Here is a 16,253-nt window from a genome sequence, read left to right as displayed (position 1 = left end):
TAACCATGATTACTTAGGCAAAAAATATTATTGTTAAGTTTCATGTGGAAAATGGGAAAGATCAAATAGAGTTGCAAACAATTAAATGTTAAAACACAATAATATAAACACATGTATTTGTTCAACATAACTTGTATAAAGGCATAAATATATATATATATATATATATATAAATTAATACTCAATACAGCGTGAAAATTCATTAAAATGCAGTTTACAAACATAAACATAAATTGATAAATAAGTGGAAAAACTAAATTTTGTAAGATAAATTGGATTTAAAATTGCGCTCATGGAATGGGATAGGCAACTATGGAATAGGTCATTAAAATCCAATTGTGAACAAAACTGCCCTTTTCCTATGGTCACGTTACATGGTCCTTCGTTAGAAACTGCTGATAGAATGGCTTTTAAAACCATGCGAGGATGTTGCACAAACATATGTCGGCAATGCTACACTTCAAAGCCTACCATGAGTACCTGATACATTCGGAAAGCTGGTTGATTACTCTGATTTATTCAAGTTAGTTGAATGAAAAAAAAAGAACTGCGCCAATATTATTGATATCTGGTCCCGAAACAAGAACGGCTTGGCTTTTATGGGTAACAATGACATACTAGTAACCAAAATGTCATGTTTACTTTTCGACCAGTGGAAAATTGACAACTTTGCAGAAAAGTTTTGAGACCCTGTTGTTCTAAGAGAAATATGTTAAAATCTTACAAGGCTTGAAGGTGCCAATGTTGAAATATTTCACAAGAAGGCATTGTTTTTATCCTAACAAGAGGCAGGCATTAAAACGTTCATTGTTAGATCTCCAGATGTCCTAGTGGTTTAAGCGAGGTATTTCAGGTTTTTTTCATACTGGTGTAGGTAACAAGCAGTATTTTTCTTTGGAAATGAAATTGGTCAAAACAAATGAGAAGATATTTGTTCAGAAATATTAAAAGCCATTCTTATAGCATAGCTTCACAAGATGTGATACAACAATGGCGCCCCTTTAAATCCTATAAAAGGGCTATTACCAATTCCATATGGGTTCACTGTCTAAACTTGGTCACATTATTGAAAGAATGGAATGCTTTGTCTGCTGAATGGTAAACCAAAATATAACAGGTGAACAAATTGAGTTATGACACATTCTGCAAAAAAAAGAACCTAGGTTCTCAAGGTTTCTCTCTAGACTCCTATAACAGTATCAATATGAGTTGTAGAGCACCCCTTAAAATGCATGGTCAACTACCAATTGTACGTCTGGTAATACTTCCATGAAAATTTGCCTCTACAACTTTGAGATATAAAATGAAGTGGTTGGATAAAAGTGCCAAGTAGTATCGAAAACGTGTGGACATGTGATAAGATTGTATCACAAGAAGTAATTAAAAGTTTGTATACTAGGGAAGAAGAAAATTACAGTGAATCGGAAAAGGATGTTGAGGAAATGGAGCTTGATAATATGACTGACATAGTATTTGAAGATGAATCTGATACAAACTAGAGCAGGATGTTGTTATATTACGAGCATATCGTTTAAAGTGACACTCTTATTCAAAATCAATACACGCACATGTATAACAAACATAGATTTTAAGTGAAAAACCTTTTACTTCTGAAACTTACGCAATAATCCAATTTTGGAAAATATTATTTACTGATAACAAGATTGTAATAGTGTATGTAATATCTTAACACGCAGTTTTCTAAGATTGGTGAGTACTAAAGATTTAATGTGATCTATTTTCGTCTCATAAGGTAGAAACACCGTGTGGTCTGCCTCTACACTCGGTATCCTTTATAAAAACAATTGTTTTCGACGTTTATATTTCCTCTTTGGTTTATTAAACAATTGTATTATTTGTGGTAAATCATATTTGTGAGTAAGAGTAAATCTTTAAAAATATAACGAACATTAAATGAAGTTACTTGACTTCACTGATGCAGAATGTTTTTCAAACTTTAACTATAATGAATAATATTAAAAACGTGTTGACATTTTTTCATGTAAATTATGCACAATTGGTAAGATGTATGAGCATTACAATTTGTCACGTATATGACACATACTGTTAACAAATGTCAAGTTGTTTTAATATTATGTAAGAGAACTGCATGTAAAGGAACACACGGGCGTGTACAGCAAATTTCTAGACTGTGATTGTTAACATATTGTGTACATAATGTATTATAATCATATATTGTACCGTTGCATGGTTAAGGATATTCTTGTTAACACTGGTAACGTAAACTACAATTGACAGATGCAATAGTATTCCCATGTAGGAATGTAATTTATATTTCTAATCCATTTACATTAAATATATAGGAGTGGTATGTTATGACTTATCGAGTCAAAATGTCAGGTCATATAATTGAAATTTGAAGTATTTTATATGCAGATTAGCATTTTTGTGACATATCATTAATTTAAATTTAATGATGTAATGATCGTTCATTTTGTTTTTGCAATTTAATATTGCATAACAGATTAGAATTGTGATGTGAAAAGTGTAAAGTTAATAAATCTAGTCCTGTTTACTTAGGAATTGTCTGTAACATTTTTTTTTACAAAGTAACGTATTCTACATGCACATTCATCAGAAAATGTGATTGTTTATCTAAATTATATTTGCAATTTGCTTTTGTGTCATAAACAAGGATCACTGAATAGATAGGATTGCAAAATGACGATAAATGCTCATTGTAGGCATTATTTGATTAATATATATAAACAGCCAACATACTTTTTCTGATGATGTAACGTAATATTAATGTGAAAGTTTAACTTGACGTTATGTTTTATTCATCAGTACTGTCTGAAGTTTAATGTCTAAATAAAGATTTCTCATCAAATTGATGCAGTTTATTTTGATGCTTGTTTTTCGTCATAAAATATTGCAAGTTTTGAAGTAACGTAAATTTCCAAACGCCTCAACGGCCAAGGCGTAAACATGTCTAAAAATGTTTGTAAGATGATACACTTTCATAAAATCATGGTCTACAAAATTTCCCCTGCAATACAATATTACATAAAAATGCAACAATAAAGAAAAAAACCCACTGCAATACATTATTACACTACATCACTGCAATACAATATTACACTACAAACTGCAATACATTATTACACTTCAACACTGCAATACATTATTACACTACAACTTTGCAATGCAAAATAGAAATGTAATACAACCCCAAAATGCAACAAGACGTAAAAAAATAATATGTTTTTTTTCGGTTTCATGTCGAAAAAACAAAACGGTAGATAGGTCAGAACATCTGTATAATCAGAATCAAAATCACTGGTAGTGTTCAAAGCCAAACACATTTTTATCTTTTAAAAGATTAAAAATCAAACAAATGATAAAAAAAATAACTCGTAAGAACGGTAAAGAGGTTTAGGATCAAGGCAAAAACCCCGGAAACAAACATCTTTAGCATTGTTTCTAAAACGTGCCATACCTATCTTAAAGCACTAACAGAGGAATGGCATCCAGACGTCTTTTATAGAACTATAAGCAGAATATTTTTAACCAAAGTCCATTCAAACTCATTATCTATGGCATTGTTTCTAAAACGTGTTGTACATATCTTAAAGCATTAACAAAATAATGGTGGTTTATAGAAAGCAGAAAATGAAAACACACTAGTTCTTACGTTTGTGTGTACACGTGTACTTTTGTTAAGAAGGTTAAGCCTTTACATCGCGCGTGTTGTTGAGTAGGCTCTGCTTCTTGTGAAACTGTTATGGGTGTATCCTAGTTAAGTGTGTTCTAAGCCCTTAAGCGGATAAAACATCTGTAGCTGGATATTACTAATCATTAGGACGACGTTTCCACGTTTTCCATACGCAGTTGCTATTTATGGAAAAAAACTGTTTATGAGAAAGCGCTCTTCAGATGTTTTAACAGCATTTATTCAATGGTGATTTTTTTTGGAAGCTAAAACGAACAAAAAAGGTAAATAGTTTTGTTTTTCTTTCAAAGGAGACACAATTTCTGGTTTCTTATTTCTGGTACTAAAACAGCTCGTTTTAAAAAAAATCTTTATGTTCATATTATAATATAATTTGCGACCTTTTGTACAGTGTGAACTTGATTAAACTGCACTTTTTAAAATTTCATCAGATCTTGTTTTAATCAATTTTAGAAAACTCGTTTACTTAATTCCGTGTTGAATGAGCACTCCTGTAATACGGTACACCATATTGGCACAAAAAACCCTTTCCTGCTCATAGTTTTCGTAGCTGTCGTTTTTTTTCTGTAACGAATCTCAGGACAATTATTTAATAAAATGTAATACTCTTTGATATCATAATTGTACAAAAATACCAAAATGCAAGAAAACAAAATCGAGCCGGAGACCGGGTTCGAACCCGGTCTCGCCAAAATTGCAGTCCAGTGTCGCATACACTGTGCTACGAAGGCTTAACCCAAACTGTTGGAATATTAAAGCTATATACCTACCTTGGTAATATCACGTGATAACATCGACGATCTTTTTTTAATTGAAAAATACGAAAAAAAACCTGCGAAAAATAAATTAATTGTAAACTATGTGGTACTTCTGTTAGTAAGTTTCAATGCATTGTACACATCGATACCGAGTTTATGTCAGTTTTCAACAATTTTCTTCTCTTTTTTTTTCGCTATTTCATCAAACGGAGTACAGCCACTTGAAAACTTGACTTGGTTTGAATCATGCGTTATTTGACACATGTTTTGTTTCGTATCAGCAGCTATCAAGTTAGTTCAAATCGTGCTACTAGGTGATTTTACCTCTATTTACAGTTTTGTCTACGACCAGAAGGTCTTACATTAAAATGGCCAGTACCGGGTTCGCCCTTCTCAAACAAGTGCACCACTGCCCTGTATGCAATATGTTTAAAAATGTCCCAAGTTACTCCTTTCTGCTTATTTAAATATTAAAGGTTACAACAATATTATAAAATACGAGTACACGTATTTGAATTTTTAAGCACGATTTACAATCAGTTTATTCGCATTACATAACTTGACATTCGTTTGCGGTGTTTTAATATATAAGTCATATTAGGATTTAGGTGATAATTAAAGAAGTCCAATTTCAACACAAATTATTTATTTATTTAAAATTTCGGAGCATAGTGCAAAGACAAAATGTAACCTTGGTGGGAGCTACCTGGTTTCTTCAACCACCAGTGTATAGCACCGTCACACGGCACCCAACTAACGTCCCTCCCTGAGGACGATACTTATCATTTTAGTGGTGCGGCAGAGAATCCTGAGACCCCTGGTTTGACAGTGTTTTATCAACACACCAGTGATCCACCGCATTCGTTTGCTCTTACTAATGACATTTTAATAAGCCAAGAGACCCATTTGTGCTGATTCACCAAACCTTTTAGCAGGGACCTGATAATTGCTCTCACCAATGTTGTTAGCCTCATTAAATTGTTACCTGTGGATACTTCACCTGCAGAAAGCGTTATTATCACTACCTGCGGCGGGCATAAATGGTCGCTCCGTACTTTGTAAACAATGGTATACGTGGTCTTTATGGGTCATGCTAGATAATAATGATTTTTTTTTTCAATTAATGCGAACCTGTTATATTAAGGGTTCGATTTTTGAAATTATTTTAATCAGTTTAACTGACGTCAAATTCAAGTCAAGTTAACTATTAATATATTCAATACCATTTACAAAGAGGAAACAGTAAAACTTGTAATTGTCATTTTCACCTAAATTTCAGTTTAAATCGAGGTAAACTGTATTTGTCATATATGTCCCTTGGCAATATCCCAATGAGAAGGACACTTAAGCACACTTTGTTACATGTTTTCATCTTAATCAATTTCGAAAGGACGCTATCTACAAAACAATATAATAAGATGAATAAACCATTGAATTATTTTGTTTAAAACCAACCATTTTATGGGTATATCCCGTATACAGCAGTGTGATGATATTCAAAAAACAACAACATAAGGTTGTTCATGAGTGACAGGATGACTAACAATGCATTTACGTAGTGTGAACATGAATACAGATACATTTAACCATCATTAAACTACTGTTTTTGTATTGTTAACTGGGAAACAGACAGGACCATATAGATAGTGACCTAGGTTCTTAAGTATGTTAGAGTATACCCACTCCATTAAGTTTATTCATTTTTTAGCAAAGTCTAAGCTTTAAAGAATACTATTCCAGGGGTCCAAAAGTCGATATTTTTTGGTGAATCGGTAGCTGCTACCTTTACCACTTATGTTGATGGTCTTCCAGTAATGTATTGACTATATGTGTTGGACTTACACATTGACATGTTACATTGACACTAATAATATGAGCAAATAACGTCTAATAACAAAGATTATAAATAATGAATCTTTTTAATAGCCTATGACTCCTACAGAAACCAACATTGCTCTGTATTTTAAGTGATAGCGATTTCTTCAACTGTCTGAGATCCAGTTTCTATCGAAACACCTCGGCCATTATCCAACAGATATCCCGATCCCTTGGTCTTCGTAATAAACTTTTCCTTGAATGTTCGGAAAGTTAAAGCAGTGTAAAGGCTAAAAACGGCGGTTTATGAGGAATAAACCATTAAGTCGATTGTTTAGAGCTATCTTTTTAGTTAACAACGTTGTTAACGTCATTATTGTTAACTGTTCAAGCTTAACTTCCCTGTAAGTTCCATGGAAACTTGTGTTTTGTAATATTTCAAACAAGATCTAAGACAACTGTCTTAGCTTCCCTTGGTATACTTAAATATACGATAACATGGTCAGAAAGTTCATTTATCAAAGTAAACAACACTGCCGTTTAAAGTGTTGTTATTTTTTTAAGTCATGAAAAATCAGCCCATTCTATTTTAAGTCTTACAATTGCGTAATGTACTGTGAAGATTCCAAGTCCGATTCTCGGTATTACTAATTAAAGCATATTATCAGTTGTGGATTTGACTTGTACGTTTACCTTTCTTAACTTTTTTGTAAGAATGTAAATACACGTGGGTTCTGTTTCCATGTCATTTTACCAGTTTATCTGTCTATTCGCAATCAGCTGAAACCTCTTTCCACCAATCAAATATATTTTTGCATACTTTTCTCAATCTTGGCTTCATACCTAAATTGCAATAAACTGGGGGAACGATTCATTGATGGAGGTCTGTCTCACCAGTCCTGATTGTTGTTTGTTCGATTACACTCCAGTGCGATAAATTATGTATGACTACGGTGATATTTCTGTTATTGTAACTACCATATCGGCTCAATGATAATAACAATGAGTTTTACGTTAGTGGAATTTATTTTGATTCATTACATAGAGCTGGCACATACGGATATATATCATTGATATAAACACTGTTTAATTATTTTTTTTTAATATATTTTGTGATGTACATCTAAGTCATCCTCGTTGTATGACCACGTGTTTTTTTGGAATCTGTGTACTTAAATGTTTGGATAAAGTAGGAAAAGGTAATACTTACACTTTTTTATTTTACTGACCATTTAAAGGAGGTCATTCAAACATTTTTTAAGCTTAGGCATTTCAGGATTACGTTCTGGATGAGTGATCTTTCGACTTGACCCATTGACATGTAGTAATAATAATAATAATAATAATAATAATAATAATAATAATAATAATGATAATAATAATAATAATAATAGTAATAATAATAATAATAATAATAATAATAGTAATAATAATAATAATAATAATAATAATAATAATAATAATAATAATAATAATAATAATACAATCAAACTACAGAGACAAGTCCAGTGGCCGAAAATTAAAAAACAACAACAGGAGTATTAGAATTAAGAATATGTGACCCAGTCACTGTAAGACTGGGAATAAAGGCAATTTGACTTGTTAGAACGGGGAAAGATTTTATTGCTTCCACACGGCACACACGAAAATGCTGTGAATATCAATAATACAATGAAAACTACACAGACATAGGTCTCGATGCAACGTTTTTATTCTCATTGTGTATTCCATTCAACAAGAGTATAATAACTTAATATCGCTACCAGCTTGTCCTTGTGTATGTTGTTGTCTCTCATTTGAATAAAAGATGTTTTGAAACGTTACACATTCGTTAACTAGTGCGTGTGAACTACCTTTTGAGTACCACGTCATCAAGTTATGTGTACACGTTATACACGTTAAAGCATACATGAAATGTATAATTTAGATATTACTTCTGGCCATCTAACTTATACGAATACAACCTGGTTGGATGACACATTGCCAACGCAAAACTGACACAGAGATTGTGTATCGGATGAGTGGCAATAGGCAGACATTTAATCACCCGCGAAAGTTGAAATTCTTAATGACTAAGCCTACTTACGTAACTATTGCCTATCTGCAATTTTATTGGCTGAAAATGTAGGTTGTATTTTAAATCATGTAGCAAGACACCAACTAAATATTTCATAAGTCGAATCCATCGCATTTATTAAATGTAGAAAACATACTTTTTAAGCGATCTCACTTATTCTTTACTATTTGAATAGAATACAAATGGCAAACCTGCTTAATTGCAGAGCCACCGTGTTGCAAAAATTATAGAAGATTGAATTCGTCATACAAAATGAATACTTCTTTGGTTATTTCATTAAACCTACACTAAGAAGGGCGAATTCAGTTTAAATAGTTTAGGCTTATCAGTCTAAATATTCATTATGTAAAAAATAAGCGGTTTCACTTCCATCCGTCCCTGTTCTTAAACGAAATTGAAAACCTTTTTGTTTGGTTCAATTTTTCTTGGCCAAGATCCGACAACAAAACACTAACTTTGTGTGTCATAAGGTATTATTTGCAACTCGGTTTAGACCAGCATTTTGATATAAGACATATCTAAGAAGTACCTTACCGGTGTAAACAATAACATAACCAACTGTTGATTGGTGATAATGTACAATCATATATATACGTATCGGGACCTCAAGAAGTTTTGAAATATAATGCTGAACGGAAGCTATAATCAAAACCATTTTATTATTCATTTTCAGTATGCTCCAGATGAGGCCATTTCGACCGTCCTTCGCTAGATTGGGCCTTGTTCTGATGGTAGCGCTCATGGCTTTATACGTCTTTTCCGGTCGCCAGAGGTCGCTGTATTTTTCTTCTGGTAGGTTGAATATAACTTTAATATAATCTTATAGTTAATTATGATTTTGGTTGTGTAACTTCTCACGTAACGCAGATATTATCACTACAATCTTATACGGTAAAGCGAGATTTTTTTCTTTAAAGCTGCACTCTCACAGATTGAACGTTTTGATAACTATTTTATTTTTTGGCTTGGAACGATCCAATTTTTGCGAAAATCCATGAAAACCAGTCATATAAGACTGCTGACTAAAAATTAGGTAGCAGATTTTTATATTTAAGTTCAAAAATTGATGTTTAATTCATTTTTCTTAAACCATAAATCATCAATTTTCGAACGGAAATAAGGACATCTACGGTCTTTTTTTTGTCATCAATCTTATATCATTGGTTTGCAGAAATTTACGCAAAAATTTGCTCTTTCCATGACAAAAAAATTTATAAGTTGTAAAAACGGTATACATGTATATGTGAGAGTGCAGCTTTTAAGTTTCGTTGAGGGTAATGACAACATTTATTTTGATATGGAAAGGTCAACACAACCTTCACACCAGTAGCACAACCACTCCCGTAAAGTTTTGGCCAGCATTTTCTTAAAACAGCATACAGAGGCAAACCAGTCACTAGGAATATACAAGGGAATGAATACTTTGTTGTTGCAGGGATTCAAGACGAGAATACTACTAAATAATGCATGAACATCGAGAACACTTCACCTCTCCTTTCATTCACTTCAGAGCCTGACTGTTCGTCATAACTCAACGATGTTTTGATATATTGGTCTCATATTCAGCTCGCATCGAATCACATTACTCGGTTTTCACAACTCTTTCAAAGAAATGCTTGAATATTACACTCACACACGTGATACTCGTTGTATTTAAAGAAGCAAATTTCAATATTGTTTTTCAAATATTTTTTATTAAAACTCCGTAAAACATTTATTACAGGGATTGGTTATTAAATACGTCACGTGAATTGCAGAATATTAAAAAAGTGATATAGTGTTGTTTTTGCTAGATATCGATTGTTTATCAACAAGATTCTTTCTGCCATGATCTCAAATCATTTTGTGTTTCATATCTACTTCCTTAGAATGTAGAATTTGATACAAAGTCGCTTGCTTTTTGTCCAAATCTTATCTAAATGGCCTGGAATGGTTTAAACCAGATCTCTTTTTAATACCTAATTTTATCATCTAAAAGGTATATTTCGTTTGTCAATTTCCAATTCTTAATCCACCAACCATTATGCACCATAGGTGGCAGTTTAAGTCAGCGATTGTTTATATGTATAATTATGTGCCAATTTTCCACCCTCTCAGAATGATTCTGTCACCTATATTTTGAACAGTACATATGGAACAAAACATGGACCAATCAGGTATCTTTATGAATGAGGCCCAAATTTTTCGAAACTTCTTAAGTATAACAGACTTAACAAGTTGATATGAATTGGCAAAATATATACTTGAATTAAATTTTGAAAAACGAAAAAAGGTTAATTGTGAAAATCATAAAATTAATTTTTATCTGAAGTATAAAAAAAAATCTTTATGAATTTTTTTAGAAAACAAAAATAGTGAGCTAAGCTTAATCCTGTTATAAGGGACTTAGGAAGATTTGGGATATTGGGGCCAGGTGTTCTAATATGATTTTCGTTTGATTAAGCCGTTGGACATAATGCTAACTTGTAATACCTAGCGACCGCATATAATGTTGGTTTACATGAAAGGGTACTGCTCACTGATTACTAATATGTAAGATGAATGGCACAAAACACAAACCAGATAAGGCTATGCCAGTTTGTGTTATTTTATATTTTAACTGAAATACTTGTATCGGCATAAAATAAAAAATATATTTCCACTACACACTCTACTCTTTCAAATGATACCTAATTAATATGAGGTTACCAGATATAAAAAACAATTCACTTTCTGTACACCGGATACCTAGAACATTAGCAAGGAGAGTGGACACAACCTTCAAATACAATCCTTAGTTATCTGCCGTACTCGTGCAATGTATATATGGACTGTTCTGTCCAATCTTGCACAACATTTGACAAACATTTAATATCCTTGTTTTTGCAAATTAACTGTTTAATCTGTCATTGTCAGTCCCTTCCATGTATAATGCACATACTAGCTGCAATGGTCAAATAGTCTTTAATGGTCTTTAATGACCAAGCATGAAGCCTTAAACAAATTTCACGGAACGCACGATATAATGAAGCTCTTGTTAATCCAGGATCAAAGAAATATGTAGCCTTTACATTATTCGAAAGACAACCTCTGTACCCAAACATCCTGAATCCATTATTTTTGCAAGATACAATAGATCCTTTAACTTAGGCTTTCAGCGCATCTTCCATAGGGTATTATTTACAATGAAGAAATACTTAAAAAATATACTTATTATATACGCATCATGCAAGAAATACATACCGAAAATTACATTTGTGCTTTTCCACCTAGTGCAGTACGACCGTATTCCGCTTTGCTACCACAATCATCAATGTGCGATGTTAAAATACATCAAAATAGTGCGTCTTCAAAATATAAGTTATTATCTAAAAAGTTATTTCTTTCCGTGTGATTTAATTCAGTATCTAATAAATGGGTTACCATCTACTTAATCTACTCAATATTGTATATATCAAGTGATTCGTGGATATAAAATACAGCTCTAGCTTGTGATAGGTGACATTTATCATTGAAAAGGAAGACAGTCTGAGATAAACCGAGACGGCCGTGTTAATACTTTGCTTGTACTGCGTGCTTTGCATTTCTCAGCGTTATGATTATTTAACCATCCAATATAAAAAAAAATCATTTACAATGAAATTTGAGAGACGTGATGATTTATGACGTATTTTTTAAATGCAAAACAAGGAATATCGTAAAACAAGAAAAAAAAATCTAATGCCAAATCAATAATTTAGAGAAAAGAAAATTTTAATAAGTAATTGGTATTTTTCCGTTGTCTTTTATCAACCACAATGTCTTTTGTGATATTTTATTCATTTTGTATGGGCGAAACCTGGCTTATCAGTTCTACGTGGCCGAACGTGACCGGGTGGTATATGGCATTCTTATTTATTCGATATGTCCTGATTCTGGCTCTATATAGTGTTCTTATCCACCCGGCATGGCCTAACCCTGGCGCTATATTGCATTCCTATCTATTCGATATGGCCAAAACCGGGCGCTATTTAACATTATTATCCATTCGATGTGGCATAAACCTCCGGAGCAATTTAGCATTCTAATCTATTCCAATATATATATAGTCGATTTGGCCGAAATGTTACACAGTTTTAAAGGGAACTAATGCTTTTGGAAGAGGGGTAGTTTTTCCTCAAAGAAATAGGCCGCAATGCAACTGATTTCGTGCGGAAGAGAAGTAGTATTTGCGACAAGGTACCTGTTTCTTCTAGAGGATTAAGAAAAATATGTCTTAATCAAATTCTCAAATGAGCAGACGTAGCATATTGTACTTTATAATGCAGACACAGCAGATATAACATCACGCTTAGATAACCAATTAGTTATGCGCAGGAGGTAACATGTGTGGTAAGCGTTCTGAAAAAAAAACGTAATACATTGTAGTATTATTCTAGTTGGAAAATTAACATTATGTCGGCCGATGTAAATCATTAAACATAATTCAGTTCGTAAAAGACATGCGAAATGTACATGTATATCAAACGAAATACAAAATTAAAAAATATATATTGTTAAAGACGGTTATAAGATACGACTGTATGATTCATGTTTCATGTATACGCTAGCTGTTCTGAATCGCTGTTTCCTTTTAACAATATTTGTTTTGCGTGATAATTAAGCGATTTCATTTCCCAACATGGTCGACGGCATTTACTACCAAAGATTGCAAGAAGAGCAAAATACCCCAAAAGCAATCCTGGTAATTTATGGAAATGGTTTATTGCCAATAATAATAAGTGCAACACGGTCGAGTCTTAATAATTATCTATTGGAATTAAACGAATGATTTTCTGCGAATGAAAGTCATCTTGAGAAGAAATAAACCAATAAAAGCTGTCTCTATTTGCAAAGTAAGACACAAGTTAACGTACTGTTTATATTTGTATTTCCATATAATGCAGCCTGGCAGACAGTTCCATGCGCATGCGTTCAGTAATTGCATGAACCACTCCGAAGAAGAAAGGGGTCGATTGATTTAAAAAAAAATACCGTTCAATGTCAATGTCTACGATTTATTTTTCTGTTTAATAAAACCATGATATAGACTTATCTTCTTTGGAGATGATAATGTCAATAATATGAATCAGTTAGAGAATTAGAAAATGCGGTTACATAGTTATATTTACACTTCAAATGAACGGCCTTTGGGTAATTGCGAATGTTTTCCGATGGACACAACATCTTCTGGTATGTTTGGATCGAGAATCATCGTGTGTTATTATAAATAGCGTACAATTATATGTTTTGTATCAGCAGGCCTAACAACATGTTATCAACATGTTTAAACGTGGTTATTCGTGATTTTTTGAAATGTATTGTTGTCTTTAGCGTTTCATTGTTTCGTTAAAAAGTGAATCTATTTTTGTCCGTCGCAATAACATTTGCAAACCTGTCGGGTCGTTATGTTTAGTATTGCATGGGTGAGAAAGAATTAATGCAAGGTTTCTCATTAATTCAATGGAGGATTTTCTTAACAATTATGAAAAGAAATAATGAACTATTGGTGTAAATATAACTTTAGCTCCACACACTATAACCAGGCCATGATGCGTTATCACCGGGATAACGACACCGATCACGCAATTCATTCCTTAAGTAATCTTCATATTCCAAGTATAAACGAAATCAATTCAGTAGCTAGCCTAAAATTACCTTTACACTTTAACATTCCTCTTGGCATTAGGTCTTGTATAGAAACGACTTGATTAAGATTTTTTAATTAGGCTTAAAAAGAATGATTGAGTAAATAGTGTATTTCATCATCAATATCAATTAAAGGACAACAAATATACACTTTATAATGGCATGCTGGCCATTAGTTGTCTCCACCTACCAAATTTATCAGGAATTCTAATGATTTTCGTACGAAAATGTAGAACGTTTGGCGGAGGATTTGTTCAAAATATTTAAGATAACATATTCAATACAATTGTCGAATTTTGGAAAGAAGCTTTCAATGCTGGTATTTTTCTAGTAAGTGTTATCATGCGCAAGAAATAAGGACTTTGGGTTTTCGATATAAGGTTTGATAGGGGCTCTTTTCATGTCAAATGATCATTATTATACACACACATATATATCACACACACACACACACACACACACACACACACACACTAGTGCAGTGCAGTTCATTTATTATAGGTATGGCAAAGCTTTCGTATCAAAACTGATCACTTCTCGTTTTGTTAAAGGATTTTTGTTCAATTAGTTTACAAATATTAAATTAATTTTTTTCAGAGGCGGGAGCTGCCCATATCTTTCGACCGAATAAATGCCTCTTGAAATACACAAACGTACCCGTGTATAACACCACCGTCAGTTCAACACCAATATATGTTTCACCTATGAGTTCCTCCATGTTTCCACTGGTCAGTAGGACAAAGGACCTCCCTCCACCACCAGCAAGACTCGACAATGGTATACGAATTCAGAAGACTGTTAAAAGCGTCGCTGATGATACTGAAGAACTGACAAATGAATTTGCACAAATGGAAAAAGAGCAGAGGTTACAAATAGACAAGCTTTCACAAGTATGTTCCACTAACGTATTGCAAAATGCAACATACGCTGGTAAGGGAAGCTACAAGTATCATCGATCGAGGGCTTACAACGTTGGTTACTGCAAAGTACCGAAGTGTGGCAGTACATTTTGGATTCGATTGTTTACTGTCCTCGATAATGGAATTAATGTAGCAAAGAATATTCTAGAAAAGTCCCGTTCATCACTTCACAACATGCGACACAGTTTTCATTCCAGCCTTTTGAGTATTTTACAGTTAAAATCCCCCACCATTCTTTCAGCAAGAAATCCATATTCTAGATTGCATTCGGCGTATATTGATAAGCTGTACCTATTTCTAATGTGGAATTACAGTTTAAATATACTCGGAATAGATAAAACAAATACAACTGAGAGAATTTGTCCACAGGCAGTTTCATTTGAAGACTTTTTGCAGTGGATACTACGAGATGCTTCACAAGGGAAAACTCTCAACAGACACTGGGCTCCCATCTTTTCGTTATGTAAGCCATGTGATGTTGTGCCTATTTCAATCATACGCCAAGAAACTTTTGCAAAGGATGTCAAGTTCATTTTACAGTATTTAAAAGTCGACGAAGATAAGTATGAATTCATAATGTCTGCTTTACAAGGAAACCGTGTGAAAACGGCATTGCCAAGCATTATTGCAACTGTGTTTAACAGGGTGAAATCACTTGTAAGAGATAACTGCCTAAACTGGATTTACATAGCCAGAAGAACATGGTCAGCCTTACAAATTCAAGGGTTCATAGCTAATGAGGTCAATTTTCCATTTGAACAATTTAAGAATTTAACAGATCCATCTGATGTTGTCAAAGTATCCGAATTTATAATATCGGAAATATATAAACACCCTTTATCTAAGGACGAAAGCCATAATCAAAGAAAAATGGCATTGCAAGCAGCGTATTCTGACGTCAGCGAGGAGACAATTGTTGGTATACAGCAATTATATAGAGAAGATTTCCTCCTGTTTGGTTATTCGTTTGTTCCACCAAACAAAGAAGACATTTATAGCGAATAAGCTCAACCCAAGCTTTTTCTTATTTTCAATTACTGTTAAATTCGTCCTGTATCAGACCAGCAATTAAATGACTATATACTCAATACAAACAATTATGTGCTGTGTATTTCGCTTTTTTTACTGTATGCACTTTTTATGTGCACACAGTTAGATTTTTTTGTTATAATGGGCATTATATAACAGTTCAAAATATGTTATAAATAATACTAGTACATATTCATAATGCTTTTATTTTAAAAAGCTAATTATTTGCCAATTTTCTGGCATTCAACCTTAATGGATAGAGCTTTCTATCCAATGCTTGTATTTTTACCATATCCGGGAGTTTCTTTTTTGTT

At 33.0% G+C, this 16,253-nt stretch overlaps 1 protein-coding gene across 2 annotated transcripts; it reads left to right on the top strand.

The window, feature by feature from the left end:
- Positions 1–1,569: 1,569 nt before the first annotated feature.
- Positions 1,570–16,051, top strand: LOC128222837 (carbohydrate sulfotransferase 12-like). Of its 2 annotated transcripts, none has more exons than XM_052931973.1 (3): positions 1,570–1,710; positions 9,018–9,136; positions 14,588–16,051. In XM_052931973.1, the coding sequence occupies exons 2-3, from the start codon at positions 9,019–9,021 to the stop codon at positions 15,913–15,915; spliced, it is 1,446 nt and encodes a 481-aa protein (XP_052787933.1). In that variant the 5' UTR covers positions 1,570–1,710; position 9,018; the 3' UTR covers positions 15,916–16,051. The 2 variants fall into 2 exon arrangements, with proteins under 2 accessions (XP_052787933.1, XP_052787934.1); XM_052931974.1 differs by lacking the exon at positions 1,570–1,710 and adding an exon at positions 3,901–3,957.
- Positions 16,052–16,253: the final 202 nt, after the last annotated feature.

Source organism: Mya arenaria, chromosome 17, assembly GCF_026914265.1.
Source record: "Mya arenaria isolate MELC-2E11 chromosome 17, ASM2691426v1".
Taxonomy (NCBI): Eukaryota; Metazoa; Mollusca; class Bivalvia; order Myida; family Myidae; genus Mya; species Mya arenaria.
The sequence above is the reverse complement of the archived record's forward strand: the minus strand, read 5'-3'. Positions and strand labels throughout refer to the sequence as shown.